At 39.4% G+C, this 18,945-nt stretch overlaps 1 protein-coding gene across 1 annotated transcript; it reads left to right on the forward strand.

Annotated features, from left to right (window-relative positions):
* Positions 1-207: 207 nt before the first annotated feature.
* Positions 208-14,289, forward strand: LOC117305792. Its single transcript, XM_033790669.1, has 7 exons — positions 208-1,180; positions 7,591-7,712; positions 9,402-9,542; positions 9,964-10,150; positions 10,604-10,785; positions 11,212-11,466; positions 12,450-14,289. The coding sequence occupies exons 1-7, from the start codon at positions 664-666 to the stop codon at positions 12,651-12,653; spliced, it is 1,608 nt and encodes a 535-aa protein (XP_033646560.1). The 5' UTR covers positions 208-663; the 3' UTR covers positions 12,654-14,289.
* Positions 14,290-18,945: the final 4,656 nt, after the last annotated feature.

Genomic DNA, 18,945 nt, shown 5'->3' on the forward strand with positions numbered 1-18,945 from the left:
CATTGAAACTGAATAAATAGAGGCGCATGCCTGTCGTCAGGCCGTTCATACGACGTTTTGATTGGTCACCGTCCTGACAGTGATTTCATAGACGTTTGTTGATTGGCTAAGACGCCAGGGCCATTATTGCCTCATTGCGCATGAGCCTGAGAAAACCCCGGATTGTCGGTGTTTCCTTTGAACACGAACCGAACGGCGAGTTTCAAATGGGCGATTGCTTTGTTTGTTTTCCCGGACTTTGGGCAATCCCTTTGATGAGCCGCCGGTCTTTGGTCCTTTTGTCCAACCCACCGATTGCTGAACTCATTAATTTTGTCATTTATTATTTTACCTTGCCGTGCCGTGCTTGCTAATACTAACTCAGCGCCCGATGTTTTAAACATGTACTACTACCTATTGCTCCATGCTAGAAGGCAGAGTGAGTTTTGACAGTAGTGTTGAAGTTACCATCTGAGCAGGAAGTTCGTTTACGTCAATCCTCTAGGATATTATAAACTTACTGTCTTTTCCAAAAGAAAACAAAACTGAAGTTACAGCTTGAATATTCAGTTCAACCTCTGCCGTTTGTGTTTGGATAGTGGAACACACAAGGATATTTGTTACTCAAAACAAAAATTTGTGCATAGGACACATTTTGTAGGTCAACTGTAAAGTTGGTACATTATGAAGGAAGCAGTGATGGAGTGCTTACGATGTATCCTGGCGTTGGTCTGTGTTGGATTCGGACTTGTGAAGCATAGCCAAGCATTGATTGATAACTCATTCCGGTCCTCATCTTTGGAATCCTCATCCTCCTCAACGACAATACGGATGACAACATCATTATCCTCCACCCCACTGGTGCTCCCAGACCCCCGGTTGTCCCACTGGGCCCGGGCTGCAAGCGACTACCTCCGTAGTCTGGACTGCACCACGGTGACTTTCACCTCGCAGAGCGAGTGTCAACGACTCCAATCTCTCGACACCAGGCAGATGAACGTGTACCTAGCAGGACCTCGGAGCAGGGATACCCTGGTAGCGGTGCTACCGGACGGCGGACTGAGTAGGGGCAAGAGTCACGATGCTGTTCTGGTGATTGACCCGTATCCAACGGCCGCTTTTGGACATCTCGTCATCGTTTTCTCATTGGACTTGGATACAGACTGGGAAGAATGCCGCAATCGTCTGGGATGGTATATTGGTAAGTATTTGTGCTTTCCAAAGTTAAGGAGTCTGAAATTAATATTAGAATACAGGCCTGGAATTATGGAACAGAACATGTTCTCCGATGCCCTGGTCACATAAACGCATTGGTGTCGCTTCAGTAGATACCCCATAACCTTTTAGGGTTGTCAAATGGAATCGCTTTTTGCAGAAAACAATTAGCGTTGCTCTCTCCCCGATATGAAATTCTGTTGAAAGGCTTGTTCCAACGATTTTCCTAACACCCACACACCATACTGCAACCTTTATATCAAAAATTGAAATGCCAGTTGAACTTTTAACATTGTAATAAATCTGACCATAGAGCTATAAATTGTACCCCAGCATCACTCATGCATAACATAGTGAAAGGTTAAAGCATTAAGAGTGAGACAAGTAACAGTTTCTGTCACAAGTTCACAGTTATTTCACTCTATCCTTTTCATTCAAAACAAACAGCCTCATAAAACACATACACACTATTAATATCCTTCATTATAAACCGTGTATTTTTCCCCCACGACAAGGTCTTATGTGGGCTTTAGCGTGTCACTGTACGTTGACATTGGCATACCGTCCATATGGGGGAAAAGGCATGTGGTCTAAATTTAGCATTCCTCAGTTCGTGATGGAATGGCAGTGTGTTTTACCTAGGGGTTATTTACACGATTATTTCTAAGTCTGCATTTGGATTTGCGTTGGCACGCAATGCTAGATAGTGTTTTTTTTTTATTCACGTATTTGGGTTTCTTGCGGGTGTCCTTACAGCTTAAGTTTGCACAAAACAAGGAAGAAGTTTTATTGTGTTTCCCACGTGGCAAGCTCTTCCAGGTTGTTGTTTTATAGTAGTTTGGGGTTGTTTGGTAAAATGACAACAAATTAGGTAGAGTTGACTGCCAAAGGCGCTGGACACTTTTAATAAATACTCGTCTCAAAATAATTGTTGGCATAAAACATTAAACCTTATGGTAACGAGCAAAGGAGAGCTGTTGATAGTATAACACATTGTGAGAAAAGGCTCCCTGTTTGAAGTAACGTAGTTTTTGAGAAAGAGGTATCAAAATGTGGTATTTCTTCAGGGCTGAACTGAAGCCATTTTAAGGCAACTGAGTTCACATAATTCGTGCAACAATGGTGGTTTTGATTTCTTTTTGTATTAATCCCTTGCAGCTTCGAGGTCAAATTGAGTATTTTTTTTTTAACAGATTTTCTTAATTTATGCATATTATGTTGGGATACACTAGGTGGGAATATTGCTGGGGTGGATTTCACAAAGGTAGTCCTAACTTAGGACTAGTCCTAGGCAATGCTAAGAGATAGGACCAGTCCTAAGTTAGGATGAGTTACTGGTCCTAATTTAGGACCAGTCCTATCTCTTAGCATTGCCTAGGACTAGTCCTAAGTTAGGACTACCTTTGTGAAATCCACCCCGGGTCTTTGACACTTTAAACCAATGGTGTCCAGTACCTTTTAAGATGACGTTATAGAGCGACACCCAAGCACAGCTGGAGGTCAATTTCATGAAAGACCTCGACGAGAAATTAAGGGCCAGCCAAGACAAAATCCCTGCCGTGCCCTGTGGTTAGTTTCATAACATTTGACTCAAATTCGATAAGACTACTAAATGATCTTTTTAACTTTTGGCCTTGGAATTGGTCTTACGGCATAAATCTTCAACTCATTCGTAAGTTTTTTTTAATGAATTGAACGGAATGGACCTCGCCTAAACGAGGATCATTTTTTTAACAAAACCTCCAAAAGAAAATAAGAGATAGCAAGTGGGCTTCTCTTAGACACTAGCCACCTTTGGTTATTGCACAAAACCTGAATTCTCACTTGGTGTATCCAAACATAATGCATAAATTAACACATCTCTGAAAATTTGGAGGTGACTGAAGTTGGCCTGAGTGAGAAATAACTTCTTTCTCAAAAACTGCGTAACGTCAGAGGGAGTCGTTTCTCCACGTTTGTTTTTATATTATCAACAGCTCTCTCCATTGATCGTTGCCACGCAAGTCATTTTTGTTGTAGTATTTACCAATAGTGTCGAGTGCCTTTAAACATCGAGCAAAAACACGTAAAAAGACGAAATAAGCCACTGTGACCTCATGTTCTTGGCCTCGATTCGAGTTTAGACCACACTATTACGTAATCCTCAGAAAACCTTGTGAGAGATTTTGATGTATAATAAACATTGACCTCGAAAAAAATCACTATCCTTGAAATGTTTTCTCGGTAACCTAGATCTTCTCTAATCTTCTTCAAAGATAAACCCCTAGATGCAAATCTTCAACAAACCTTGGGCTTAAAATCAACATAGGATAATATATTCTGTTGTAGTTGATAATCTTGTAATGCTAATCCGCAAACATAGTCTTTGTTTCTGATGTAGCGCAAGACGCCATGTTGTTGACTAAAATAGTCGGAGTTGTGTGGCGTGGATAAGCACGTGCCACGTTGTAGCGTTTGAAATTGTGTAAAACAAAAGACGCGGTTAGAAGTTATGCTGGTGTAGTTTGGTGAACATAACAACGTCTGCATAGTGTTATCTTTACTTGGCTGTTAAAGGAACACGTTGCCTTGGATCGGTCGAGTTGGTCTTTGAAAAGCGTTCTGTAACCTTTTGTTATGAAATCGGTATGGTTAGAAAGATGTTGTAAATGTAGAATACAATGATCTACACATATGCCTCTAAATTGCGTGGTTTTTGTTTTACCTCGTCGACAAACACGGTCGGCCAATTTTTTTTTATGGGAGTCAAAAATTTGACTCCCATAAACGGCCGACCGTGTTAGTTCGCGACGTAAAATTAAAACCGTTTGCAATTTTGAGTGATACTTGTGTGGATCATTATATTCTACTTTTAAAACATCTTTCTAACCATATGCATTTCATAACAAACGGTTTCAAACGCTTTTCATAGACCAACTCGTCCTATCCAAGGCAATGTGTTCCTTTAATGAATTTCATCTTTTAAGATGAAATCCAGACAATTTAAAATTGTCTGGCAATCGTTCTCTTACTTTTGCTGGTAAAGTCATCCGGTGTATTTTTTTTTTTACTGGCCTTGTTACAATTTCAGTCTGTGAATTGTTACTTGTGCAAAGTATTGGATTTACTCTACTGTAAATGTCGGCTCTTTTGAAGTCATTCTTCTTATCGTTAAATGTTGCGTATTGACGGCATTCATATCGGCATGTTTTACCCCATTGATAGAAACTCCACTGATTTCCGCGTTATTGGGCATTTCGACAAAAGTGAAGATTGTTCGAGCCCATGAGACTGTGATTGCTGGCGGTGTTGTTGCCTTTGATCTAGCGGGCTGCCAACCACTCAAGTCTGCCGTGACAATTCTCTGAATGACGGCATGCTACCCGCTTGAGTAAGTCTTCCGCCGTCAACCGAAGATCCCACCAGCGAGTCTGTTCAATAGAATGGGAAGGGTTAACCACAATACATTAGGTCTGTGCCGTTCCAAATTATTGTGCAAAAGCAAGTTTCCAGTGAACAGGCTAACTAAAACTGATGTATCTTAAAGGAACATTACAGAATTGCGTTTTGCTAACAAGACAGATGCTGGCAATGCAAGCACTTTATGTAAATCTACCATGTACATAAAGTGAACAAACCTGTAGAAGTTTGGGATCGATCGGCCATTTTATGGGTCACGAGAAAATAGTGAAAAACTGATAACAAACTTTGCACCATATCGATTTAAATCAATATATGAATAAAACGCTCACTGAGCGATAAACTCCAAACGGGAAATAAGTTTTCTTTATTTCTCATCAAATATTATATTTCACTCAGAAATATTTCAATGATTTTTTCTCTACTAAATCATCATCATTAGACCGTGTAAGTCTTATGTAAATATGTGATCTTTGCGATTTCTGTTCTTACCATTATTCTGTACGGTTCCTATAACTTGGGCATTTGCTTCATAATTCAAAGCAGCGATTTGGTTCAAGAAATGTAGCACGATTGTTGTGGTCACAAATGTTCGGTTCCCAAGAATTCTCTACGGATTACATAACAATGACTCCAGTCATGTCTGAAATCTGATGACTTTTCAAATCGTCCGTGAACTCGAAAATAATAATCAACGCTCATCAACATTGTGATGTATCGGTATGGAACGATCCCCCTTCAGAGCAAATAGCTACACAAAATGCATCAGTTGCTACTCAGAAAGAAGCAACTATTATCATTTAAAGAACTTTGACAAATTGTCAAAATATGAGAACACATCGGTTCAATAAGAGTGCAAAGGAAGGGTTACATACCACTAAGTACACTAACCCAAACAACGTACATTAAAGCGGTTTTCCCCAAAGGAAAGACAAACAAACACTAGCCCTTTGGTGACGTTGAATTTCTGTCATCACCGGGCGACAGCCAGCCGGAGCGGCCCGACCTGACCCCGCGATGGGGGTTCACGGAGCGGAAGCCCGGGGTCGAGGGCCGTGAGTGGTTGCGACGTGACGTTCCTCCTTTCTCCTCCGCAAAATGAGCCACATTGGAGTTACGTATAGCAATTTTAAAGGTCATTTGGGGACACTTAGCGTCTCTCAACACGAAGAGACGATTACAAAATGCCAACATTTTATGCTGAATAGTGGAACGTGTGAAAACGTGTATAATGAGCTTGAGGTACTGAAGTACGGAAGCTTTAAAGGCATGGTATACTCTTGAAGTTTTGACGTGAACTGTACGTGGCAAATAGTGATACTGAACCATCTAACCAAAATAGCCAAAAGTGATTTTTGATGTGATGGGCCCACCGTCAATGTAGGTAATTTAATTGGAAATGTTTCACTCGTAATTAATGTAGCAGGCGTTTCTGAGCGAGTGTTTTAAAATGGCTTCCCCTTACCCCCACCATAGAGTAAGTATGCCCCCACACATCCCTCAATGTATAAATCCACCCCTAAAACTCGTCCAAGGTCCCTCAATAACACATTCACATGGAAGATAGCTTTCAAAACAAACTATACACACATTCCATACCATGATTCCACGTGATAAGACGAGTGTAAACAAACATACAGCAGTCATATAAATAGACGATAGGGGGGACTGGGGCCAGATACGCTCTGGTGGCTAGACGATCCACAACAACAAACAAACAACCCCCTTCAAACTTTGATGGAAGACCGATACAAAAACCCCACCAGGCTCCTGCTAGTTTTACCATACCGCTCTATGGTTCTGCGGTGGTGAGCAATTTCACAGAATCGCTCATATCACACCTTCTTTTCAAAACATACATGTTATTACACCATCACTTGATAGCCCCCCTATTACACCATTGGCTCCCGTACAAAAGATCAAAGGGCCAAAGCCGACACTGTTATGGTATCATAACAAAAGTAGGGGCGCTGTTGTTTGTCAACAAACTACCCACTCCGTCAGGGGTTGGTCTACCTCCATCGTTATACATTATCTGAATGGCATTCCAGTGTACCTATACCCCTATTGTTTTACAGTCACGGGCAGGTGTCAATGTCAGCCCCAAGTGGTTGGGGTAACTGATAGCCCGACAGGGGTGGTGCGGTCTTTTTATGTAGAAAGTGAAGTCGTAAACAATTTTAATTCTTCTGAGATCAAAAGGTTGTGGGGGGGGGGGGGGGGGCTGGGTGCAAGGGGGTTGAGACTGAGATAAGTACGGGGTAACGTGCTACTCAAACGGCGGAATTTATCTGGGGTCCCTTGATTAATAATAGCATGGTTATTGTCCTTTCACACAAATTACGTTTTGTAATAATGTACAAGTTGTACAATATTACAAAATGTACTTCGTGTGAATGCTACAATATTTAGCAAGGAATCCTTGCTAAATAATGCTCTTGTATGAAAGGGACTTAGGATGATTTTTGAGAACTCTTTTCTTCGCGGGGTTGAAGTTAATTTTGAGGAGTGGAGTCCCCTTGATCGACCAGCAAACATAGTAGGCTGAAGCTAGTCTCGGCTGATTTTCTACATTCCACCCGGGTAGTATTTAAACAAAAAAACAGGACAGTTCTTTTTAACACTGAAAAGTCTTCCATATTCCGAAAAATATACTCTCCGCGGCAGCAGAGTATAGGGCATGAAACGTCGATCGCCGCCATGCCCCTGGGGATTGCCTTCGCCTTCGCCCTTGAAATCTCCAGTATAAATTTACAATTTCCTCATAGCTTGCCTTTTACCTTTTTAGTGAAAAGTGCCTTGGTGTCTTTGCCCTTTCAAAAAAAAAGCACACGGGCCTGGAATATTTAAGAAAGAAAGGTTCTCTAAAGAACAATATATATCCAGCATCATGTACCGCAAACCTATACAATTATTTTTAGGCGATAGATTCTTTTGGCTGAAAGTTATTGTTTTTTTCGATTTACAACTGTTTGTTTCATTTGTGTCTTTCTTCAGGTGATGGAGAGTGTATTCAGATTATTGAGAAGCGAAGATGTCGCAACAAACTCCACCGTAAGACGGGTCGTAGACGCTGTGAGATTAACTTTCTTCCACTCGTCCATCTGGAAGGAGATGACGTAAGTTTCATAAATCTGCTTATTATGAAATAATTGCTTAGTTGGAATTGGCAGGGGGCCGCCACAAGCCATGCACATTGCACTGATCTGTGAACATACACGTCTTCATTATAAGCACTAAAATCAGTTGATGAAATTGGGCATAGTTCGTGAACTGATTTAAAATTCGAGTCCGTTGAAGGGTCAGGTTGACCCACTTTTGGATCAATTCGAAGTTAATTTACTTGAGAATACAGAATTATAGCTGACATAAGCTACTGCTTATAAACCAATCCAAAAGACCTACGTTAGCAATGCTAAATTAATGGCAAGTGTCCTGACGTTTCGATCTTGTCAGAATCTTTCTTGAAATGCCTTCAAGAAGACTCTTCTAGGGTTGAAACGTCAGGCCACTAAAATCGTCCTCCCGGGGGGGGGGGGGGGGGGGGGGGAGACATACATGTACATGTTTATTTGGCCTCAAATTGAACCATTGTTTGTAGTTTTATCAGCAAGAACAGACAATTATTGCGTTTTTCAAATCGGAGAATCCAGGTGCGCTTTTGAGGTTTTTTTTTCTGGGAATAAAACCCCAACAAACAAAGTTAGAAGTGAGTTTCATAAACAAAACCAGATAAAATGAAGACATTAAACAAAGCAGTTGGAAACATACCCCCTTCAAAGCCCACCTCCACACTGCGGGCAGAGATTTCCCCGAATAAATACACCTTAAATCTTGTCGCAAACAGAGAAAATAAATTTGCTAGCGACTACAAACAGACATATAAAAACCCTGAGTAATTCTCAGAGATTCCTTACCAAATCCTTACAGCCCTAAAGCAAAAGGGTTCGTCACAAAAACAAGACGCAGTGATTTGTATATATAAGCCATCAACCGCCTTAGATTTTTTACCGCCAGTGCAATTTTACGATGACTTCAAAGGAGCCGGTTGCATTTATTATTAGCGCGCTGAGGTTCACCAACCGACCGTGCATATCTCACCACATGGGCAGGCCATATCAAATGGTAATTTACCCTCCACGGACGGCCATATGATTGTGGTAGCTTGGACCGTTTTTATTTGAATGAGATTTGTGCCTGGTAAAGTTTCAGGATCATCATTTTTTGTTTTAAACCCCTAGGGTATTTTTGCGCATTATTAACTTAAGATATTAATGAAATGATACTGCTGATGTTTCGTGATTATTTTTTAGAGATGGAATTTATACGACTGCGCATCCGACTAGAAGCGCAGTATTTGAAGACACTGGGCACTTCTGGTAAAATGTCAAAGACCAGTCTTTTCACTTGGTGTATCTCAACATATGCATAAAATAACGAAAATTTGAGCTCAATCGGTCGTCGAAGTTGCGAGATAATAATGAAAGAAAAACACCCTCGTCCCACGAAGTTGTGTGCTTTCAGATGCTTGATTTCGAGACCTAAAAAAAAAAGAATATCAAATTCTGAGGTCTCGAAATCAAATTCGTGGAAAATTACTTCTTTCTCGAAAACTACTTCACTTCAGAGGGAGCCGGTTCTTACAATGTTTTATACTATCAACCTCTCCCCATTACTCGTCACCAAGTGAGGTTTTTTTCTAATAAATATTTAGAGTAAATACTAATAGTGTCCACTACCTTGAAATTGTAATGTCAAAGACGCAAAGATTATTAATTTATGATTTTAACTTCTTTTTGTTTTTGCAGGACACTGAGCAGCAATTACGTTGTTTCTCCAATGTTGGATCTTTCGGAGCTTGCCCACAGTACCGGTCGGACACTGGGAACTATACCAACCGATGTGAGCTGTCTCATAACACTTACAGATGTGAACTACCAGTGCAACATGTAAGAGACATTTATTAAGGAACCAGACTAAATTCTTTTCCGAGCGAAATGGAATCCTTAAAAACTTCGCATTAAAAAAAAATGCACTCCATGGTAAAAATTGACGCGGATCCAAGGACCCTGCCCTTATCTTGTGGTCAGCATTTTTGGTCAGAATTACTTTCAAAATTGGTCAAACTGACGAAGTAAATCTTATTTGTTAAGTTTCTAGTCCAGTCTGGCCCGGAAATGTCTTCCGACCCTTTTGAGAAAGGGTTAGACGTTTGTTCATGTCAATTTAAACAATATGTACTAACATGGATTTATGCCTAGTCATAATTTTGTTTTTACCATTGGGCGTTTGTGGCACTTAATTAAAAAAAAACAGTGAAGATGTTCGTCAGCAATTTCGTAGCCTCTAATCAAGTTCATCCTTTTCCAGGTCATCGCAAGGTGTAAGATCTACGAGATATGCGATCAGGCTGTGTTGATATCCGGCGGCTGGAACAGGCAGACTAGTCAACAACATAACGTGCAGAACATCCGTGGGGTTTATTCCATGTTGAGAGAACATGGGTTCAAAAGGCCAAACATCAAGACATTCTTTGCAGATAGTGGCGATATCTTACGTGAGTATTTTTCTAGGGGTGAGATTGTTATCAATAGAGGGCGATTTTGCTTTGAATTTTTAAGGGTCAAAAGGTTAGATTTGTAGTTGTTAGACGTCTGAAAACATAAGTTCAAGGGGCCAAGTTTAATATCAAGACATTCTTTATTTATAGTTGTTATACTTGAGTAATTCTTATAGGGGTGACATTGTATCAATAGAGGGCGGTTTTGCTTTCGATAAGGGTCAAAAGGTTAGATTTGTAGTTGTTTGACCTCTGAAAGCACCTGTTGGAAAAAGTAGATATGTTTCGTCCCCATTAATTGATAACCAATGGTTCTGTATACATGAATATTTGTTGAAAATTACAGAAATAGGTTCAGAACACCTTTAAATTCTGCTTCAAAATGTTTTCTTTATTTTAGAAGATTCCCCAGTTGATTTTATAATTGTGTGTATCTTTTTTTTTTTACAGTGGAAGAAGACGAACTTAGCAACCGGAACTCCTACCCAGCAACCCAGAAAGACGCCATCAGGAACCACATCAGCACTTTGTGTAGAGTCACTAATTGTGTGGAAACTTTGGTCATCTACCTAAATAGCCCAGTAATGAATGATGGAACCAGTCTACTGTGGGATACGGACAGTGATGGAGTGGTAAGATAATCCAAATTTCGACCAGGCTTACTTTTGATCCCCGCGAAATCGAAAGTGTCACATTCGGTAAAGAAAACGTCAACCATACCAGTAAATAATAGTTTGTCTTATTCAATGTTGAGACCACACCCGAGCTTTAGAGTCGTGAAATAGAGGGACCGGTTTTCGTTCGACACACGGTTTCTGGATGCCTCTTGTGGAAGACAATGTCTTCCAATCACAAGAAGTTGTTGCAACTCTTTCGACCACATGACTGCAACACCGCCACTCAAAGTATTTCAAAACTTTACCATTGAAATAATAAATTTCTGAAGCTTTGTGTTATAGACCTATTGCATTGAAGTCACAGCTGCCATGTTAGTTGAAAAACTACAAAAATCAAAAGCAAAGATCTGTACACATCTAATGTATTTATTTTTCTATCAGGCCTCAGAAACCGAAACCTACACAGCATCCGAATTCCTCGGAGACATCGAAGATTGCCGAGCAAAACGGATATACGTCATCGCTGACCAGAGCTTCTCTGGTTTATTGGCCGAGACTATCATTACGTCAGAGAAGCATAATAATGTTGTTGTGTTCGCCAGTGGTGGCGCTACAGAGTATTCTTGGAACGATGAGCTCACGTGGCAGTGGGTAGAAGCTAACCATACAACGCAATGTGTGGATGGAATATTTGAGGTCAGTACCAAAAATCATTTGCAGAACCAATCTTTTTAAAAGAATATTCACGCTTGAATAATATCACATAGGGGTTGCAGAAAAAGTATTATTTCATTTACGAAAAGAAAGCTTGTGTTTAGCATTTTGCTAATGCAGTGGAAATGTGGTAAACATTCAAATAACCTTTTTTCTGTGAGGTGGATTTTCAGGCATGCAACCTTTTCCTTTTTCGACTGATTTAACCTGATCAGACGTTTTCAAACAATGTCCATGATGAAACTTCCAAGAAAACTTTACAAGACGTTTTGTGCAAAACTAACAGTGCTTTGTCATCTTCTCTCGGATTCCGTGTAGTATAAACAATTTTAGCAATTGTTTCAGATCCAAATATTTAGGTTTTATAGTAAGATATCGGCTGTATGCCACAAATTTGAATTTGTTGCATATTTTCGACTGATATCTCAAAAACTTGACAACCTTTTGAAATGAATGTTCATGTCACTTTCATTGTATTCAGCTTTTCATATGATCAACATCATTTGATTAAAGCCATTATACACTTTCGGTACAGAAAAGAAAGAAAAAAAAGTTCACAGATTTACAAATAACTTACAGGGTTTACAGAAGGTAATGGTGAAAGACTTCTCTTGAAATATTATTCCATGAAATACTTTACTTTTTAATAAAACGTTAAAACAATATCAATTCTCGATTATGACATGACACGGCGAAACGTGCGGAAACAAGGGTGATATTTTCTCCCGACTCCGATAACCGATTGAGCCTAAATTTTCACAGGTTTGTTATTTTGTATACAAGTTGTGATACACGAAGTGTGGGACTTGGGACAATACTGTTTACCGAAAGTGCATACTGGCTTTAATCACACGGAATTATAATAATCGAATGCTTCCAATTGAACAATAATTGATGTACTTTATATTACTTAAATCCACAGTTATAATTAAGCAACTTGTCTTTCTCTCATTACCTCACTCCAGGACTACGTTGACACGATGACGTCACTACCCATCATGGCGGAGGGCGGTTTCAATGCAGCTAACAGCACAATCTTCGGTGCGCCGTGCAACACGTTACCGTTCTTCACTCAACACGAGATTAAACTAAACTTCATGGGCTGTCAGAACCTTCCAATGAAATGGTGGCTGGTCAAGTTTAAGGAGTCCAGGAACTCAAGGTCGTAAAACGGCCGTGAATTCAGCTTTTTGTATTATTTGAAAATACTCTTTTTATCTGTGTGAGAAATATCTCAGTTTCTGTTGTAACTTGGTTGAGAATTTCTTTTCTCATAAAAGACTTCACTATGTAAAAGAAACGTGCATTCTTCAAAAATGAAAATTTTTGGTGTAAGGGGCGTTCTTGATCCCACTTTTTGTGAAGTATGAAATTGAACAATGACGTCATAGTGGATTGCGTCCCCAGTTGCGTCTTCAATGGGCTGCAAAAGGTTGTATTCAACAGAGGGCGCTCTCAGACGAACTACCTACGCCACTTGCCGTGTAGGAACAGAATATCCTGTAATACTTAAGCTGGAGATTCTGTCCCCGCATGGGAAATTAATGTGGGATGATTCAAAAGAGGGCGCTATCACAAGAAATGTGTACACAGTTTGCCATATTTTTTATGGTGGACCGAATCTCCAAGGTGACGGAACCTCCTGCCACGACGGCACTAAAGTTGTTTCAATGAATGAAGTTTGAAGAAATGGAAATTCAGATTGATTGACATATTTTTCACGCAGAAATGGTTTAGTTGTAAAAATGTAAATACAGAAAATTAATTGGTATATATCAGTGTATAGTTACCCAACGACGATGCTTACTTTGCTAATGCTGCCCCCACCTTTAAATAAATAATGACTAAATTATTGTCAAAATCATGTAACTTTTTGACCAAAACACTTATTAGCCATTCGCTCGGCCCAACGGCTTAATCGAAGCAACTGGGATGGACCAAATAGACTCGGCCCCTGTCTTTAAAGCCTGAAGCCTTTTGGGCCACATCTGAATAAATTTGTGCAAAAATTGTGATTTCTCTTTCATTATCCTCTTGCAACTTCGAGAACCAATTGAGTCACATTTTTTCCTCACATATTTGTTATGTCATGCATGTTGAGATACAGCAAGTGAGAACACTGGTCTTTGGTAATTACCAATAGTGTCCAGTGCCTTTAACGGGAACAGGTGACCGAGCATAAATTGGCCATGGAGAATGTTCCAATGCGCATGTGTAAACGTAGTTCCCACTTGCATGAACGTTGATGACGTCATAAACACATAAGCACAAAACATCCGCCGTTGTTCGTTTGTTTTAAAGCATTTGACTTGTAAGTGGCCGTTTCGATAAACAGGTTTGAAGTAAACTTCTTCATCATTTTCAAAAGGCGTCATGAACAGTTTGTACCAAAAAAACTAAGTCCAGTCGGAAAGCTACTCAAAAGTTGTATAAATATTCTTCTGACGACTGACTGACATTTATTATCATGAAGCTTGGAAGCAAGATAAACCTTAGCCTATTTGCTGAGCAAACAGACCTGGAAACCAGCTGAAATAATGTAACCTATACCTGAGCTGGTATCCTGTTTCCTGCTAAGCAATATCTGTCATGTGCTTAGCAAGTGCGAGTGCTTCCGAGCTTTTGTTCCCATTTTTGACCGACTTGTATTCATAAGCTAATCTTACAAAAACTTGAGATTTTATCTGTGCTGTAAATATTACAGTTTCCTCGTAAAAGTATGTAAATCATATTGTATTATATTAAGGTGTTATTAAAAACAAAAAATAAGTATTATAAAAAATGATTTTATGATGCATTCTTTCTTTATTCCCTGGCACGTGTTTGTTTAAAGGCAGTGGACACTATTGGTAATTATTCAAAAATAATTGTTATTATAAAACCTTACTTGATTACGAGTAATGGGGAGAGGTTGATGGTATAAAAAATTGTGAGAAACGGCTCACTCTGAAAAGCCATAGTTTTCGAGAAAGAAGTAATTTTCCACGAATTTGATTTCGAGACCTCAAGTTTAGAACTTGAGGTCTCGAAATCAACCATCTAAACGCACACAATTTCGTGTGACAAGGGTGTTTATTTCTTTCATTATTATCTCGCAAGTTCGATGACCGATTGCGCTCAAATTTTCACAGGTTAGTTATTTTATGCATATGTTGAGATACACCAACTGTGAAGGCTAGTCTTTGACAATTACCAAAAGTGTCCACTGTCTGTAAGCACTACCTTTAAAGTCTAATAAGAGGGCAGCAAGGGGGGGAAAAAACATCAACCGTCGGAAACGAAACCAAAATCTAACAGACAACATTCGTTTGATGAATCGGGCGGACAATGCAATCTTTTACAGGGAGAACCAAGCAAAATGTAATATTTGTTTTTTTTACACCCGACTTTTACTCCCGAATTCATCACTGTTTTAATATTTTCTCAAAAAGTAAAGCATATACATGTAGTGGAATAATAATACTTCAAGAGAAGTCTTTCACCATTACCTTCTGTAAACCCTGCAAATTATATGTAAATCTGTGAACGTTTTGTTTCTGTTCCGAAAGTGTATAATGGCTTTAACCCAAATAATAATATTCTTCAAATTAAAATTAAAAGGGATATTTATGTACAATCAATAGTTAATTTTGATATTGCACATGCACCCTTTAAGTTTAACAGATGTTTGACTTTCCATGATCCCATTGTGGTCATGTATGTGGTAAATAACTGTTTCGGGATAATTGCGATTAAAGGCAGTGGACACTATTGGTAATTTTCAAAGACTAGCCTTCACAGTTGGTGTATCTCAACATATGCCTAAAATAACAAACCTGTGTAAATTTGAGCTCAATCGGTCACCGAAGTTGCGAGATAATGATGAAAGAAAAATAACCCTTTTCACCCGAAGTTGTGTGCGTTTCGATGGTTGATTTCGAGACCTCAAGTTCTAAATCTGAGGTCTCGAAATCAAATTCGTGAAAAATTACTTCTTTCTCTAAAACTATATGGCACTTCAGAGGGAGCCGTTTCTCACAATGTTTTATGCCATCAATCTCTCCCCATTACTCGTCACCAAGAAAGGTTTTATGCTAAAAAATTATTTTGAGTAATTACCAATAGTGTCCACTGCCTTTAAATGAGTCATCTAAATACAACTTTAATACAGTGGGTGCGTTCGTTTAGCTTCCCTCGGTCGACCCCGACGTGTGGCATTTTTTTTATCCAGGACGTACGTGTGCAGATAATTACCCACGTTCGTCCTGGAAAAACAAAACGCCACGCACCAGGGTAGACCCAGGGGAGCTAAACGAACGCACCCTATAGTATTGCAAAACTATACAGAGCATGGCGTGTCATGGCCGAGCGGTTAAGAGCTCCGTACTCACCCTCTGGTATTTCTTGTTCAAGTCCCTGTCGTGAGCCATAAGCAAATTTTAGCAAAACACTTATATAAACCAACTTTGTCCTTTTTATGTGATGTCAAGCCGTTGGTTCTGTGTGTTATGTAAACACACGTTTAACAACCCAGTGCACTTCATCGAATGAACGAAAAGAGAAAGGGTTCGTCCCGGTGTTCGCCCCGGTGTTCGCCCCGGTGTTCGCCCCGGTGTTCGCCCCGGGGTTCGCCCCGGTGTTCCTGGTTTGATTGGCTGCATATTGCGCCATAGCACCTTGTAAACCATTACACGGTGCTGTAGGTCTTATAAAATATACTTTGAATCATAGATCCACATACATTGCAGGAAAAATACCTTGCGTTTTTATTCTAAGTAGGGGATAAAAATTGTTTATTTTTTCATAACCGAAGTACTTCGAAAGGAAATGTTTCTCAAAACACATTGAGTGGTTCCAAAAACCAAAGGTATACTTCACCTTTTTTAGAACAAAATTGGCAAAACCAAATAATTATTATTTTATGCTTACAGAAATAAAATAACTTGCTGAATTAACTTTTTTTATTTTTATTTATAGCTTTTTAATGAATTTATTTTTGCTGTTGGTGCTTATTAAAACAAATTTTTAATTGTTTTTTTTTTAATAAGCGCCTGCGTACAATGGAATGGGCGCGAAATAAATCAATAAGGTATTATTACTATTTATACCGAGTCACGTGTACCATCTTCAACAGGTGTACAAGTCATTGTTGAGTAGGATTTGAAACTGGCTTGGTGGAAATACGATGAAGTATCCTAGTGATATACTCTAAATGAGTTGAGGTAGTTCTGAAAAGAGCCGTTGGTTTCAACACTCTGCTATATGCTTATTATATTATGCTTTCTCCAGAGGTCGATCAGGGCCAAATTTCATGGAACTGCTTAGCACGAAAATTTGCTTAGCATGAAATTTCTTCCTTGTTAAAAACATGGTTACCAACCAAATTTCCATTTGTTGTAAATTGCTTGTTATTGATGTTCAGCTGTTGATTGCTTACCCTGAAAATCATGTGGAAATTTGGTCGGTAATCCCGCTGTTTTTATATAGATAGAAACTCCATGCTAAGCAAATTTGTGTGCTTGGCATCTCTATGAAATTTGGCCCAGGGGCAACAGAGGCCATTACCTTCGCGGCACTCATAAATTCGAGGCCCTTCCCTTGCAGTGATTAGAAAAATGCATCATTTGTGTTTATTATGCGGAAACCACAGCAATTACTGTCCCTTCCAGTCCACATGGTGGTATTTTCGTTAAAATAACTGTTATTTTTAGATGGTTGCCACATGGTCCACTCTTTCTTGGAAATGGAAATTTGTATTATTTTTGTGTGTGGTTATATTTACTTACCACTTTTGAATCTCTTAGAGGTTCTGTTAATACACAAGAGTTAACGTTTCTGTTACATCACTCTATTGGCTAAAGTGTAGATTTTGTTTACGAGTCACACGGATCTCCACTCGACTATAGATTCGCCACAGTGTACAAACTATAATGCAACTTGACAAATTTAGCCCAAAATTTTCACAGATTCTTTATTTAATGCATGTATAGGAATACACCAAGTGGGAATACTGCATAGTCTTTGTTTTCTTCTTCCGTTTACACAGACTCAATTACATGATCAAAAGCGTATACTGCTGTCGCTTCGTTGGCTCGCAAATGACGAGACATGAAGGGAAATGTATTAAAACATGGAGGCACCCAGGTAGGAAGGCATATAGTCAGGTGCTGATTCTTGCATGAAGCAAAGCATCTGTTATTGGACACAGCAACAGGGGATGTGACCAGTCGAATGTTGTGAAACTCAACTGTTGATTAAACACTGACATATGGCATGCTGTATTGACTATATGCGCAATGCCATCCAACAAGTCCTGATTTGTTCCGGAAATTGTTGACACAACATTTTCAGCGGCGAGATTAAAAATTGATTTTTGATTTTTAAGTGTGGTTGTAAACAACATCTGTTTTTTTTAACAGCTGGATAACGAAGTCAGAAAAAAGAAAGTCAAAGCCAACATTAAATGCAGTGGACACCATTGGTAATTATTCAAAATAATTGTTGCATAAAAACTTACTTGGTTACGAGCAAGTGAGAGCTGTTTGTGGTCTAAACAAGGTGTAAAACGGCTCCCTCTGAAGTAACGCAATAGTTTTTGAGTTGGGGTAATTTCTCACTTCAGCCGAAGCCTTTTATTATGCATCTGAAATCACACAAACTAATGCAGCAAGTGTGTTTTTTTTTTCGTTCATTATTCTCTTGCAAATTCTTTGACCAAACGAGCTCAAATTTAAAGGTTTGTTATTTTGTTTCTTTAACGTGACCCTCTTGTGGAGATTCGCATTTAAATCCGACGTGGGTCTATGTGTAATTTATACACGAAAACCTCTCCTTTGGACCTGGTGGTATGCACAAGGAGATAAGAATACAGCTGCTTATGCACACAGACTATGCTAAGCACAAACAACTTTTGCTTACCAGGATAAGGTTACCAGCCAAACTACCGGTCACATGTACCATTTTTGATTTGTATAGGCCTATCCTGCTAATAGCAGAGAGATGTTAAGCAACATTTTCTTTAAGCAGCTCTATGAAATGGGGCCCTGTAGTTGGGATAGGCCCCTACCTAAATAGCCATTTAGGACGTCAGGTTGTGAAATCGACCCAGTCTATTTTATAGTTGTTGGTTCGTATTTACAGCACGCCACAGCGCAGTCAGCTGTTGATAAAGTTGTCACAGACGCAGGAACTGCTATAGGCACAACACGCTTGCCTACCCGATGTCAACGAATTTAACGATTTTGTTGATTTTCAATCGTACACTTGACGTAGCAAACACTTTTCTTTGGTTTTACCTAGTTATAAAAATCAATACTGTTTAACAAAACCACGCTATTTCGACTGCAAGCTCAGCACTTCTCTCCATCCAATCAAATCCAGTCAAAAAATCACGTGTTGTGTGTTAACCAATTGTAACGCTTCAAGAAAGTTCGCTCTGACCAATGAGAAGCAAGTACCCAAACCAGTGGGCGGCAGCTGCAC

This window comes from Asterias rubens, unplaced genomic scaffold, assembly GCF_902459465.1.
Source record: "Asterias rubens unplaced genomic scaffold, eAstRub1.3, whole genome shotgun sequence".
Classification (NCBI taxonomy): Eukaryota; Metazoa; Echinodermata; class Asteroidea; order Forcipulatida; family Asteriidae; genus Asterias; species Asterias rubens.

What these genes read in the sequence shown, in the direction of transcription:
- LOC117305792 (XM_033790669.1), top strand. Translation starts at nt 664, where the DNA reads ATGAAGGAAGCAGTGATGGAGTGCTTACGATGTATCCTGGCGTTGGTC. An exon ending in TCGTCTGGGATGGTATATTG is followed by an intron (nt 1,181 to 7,590) that starts GTAAGTATTTGT and finishes GTCTTTCTTCAG; the next exon opens with GTGATGGAGAGTGTATTCAG. An exon ending in AGATAGTGGCGATATCTTAC is followed by an intron (nt 10,151 to 10,603) that starts GTGAGTATTTTT and finishes TTTTTTTTACAG; the next exon opens with TGGAAGAAGACGAACTTAGC.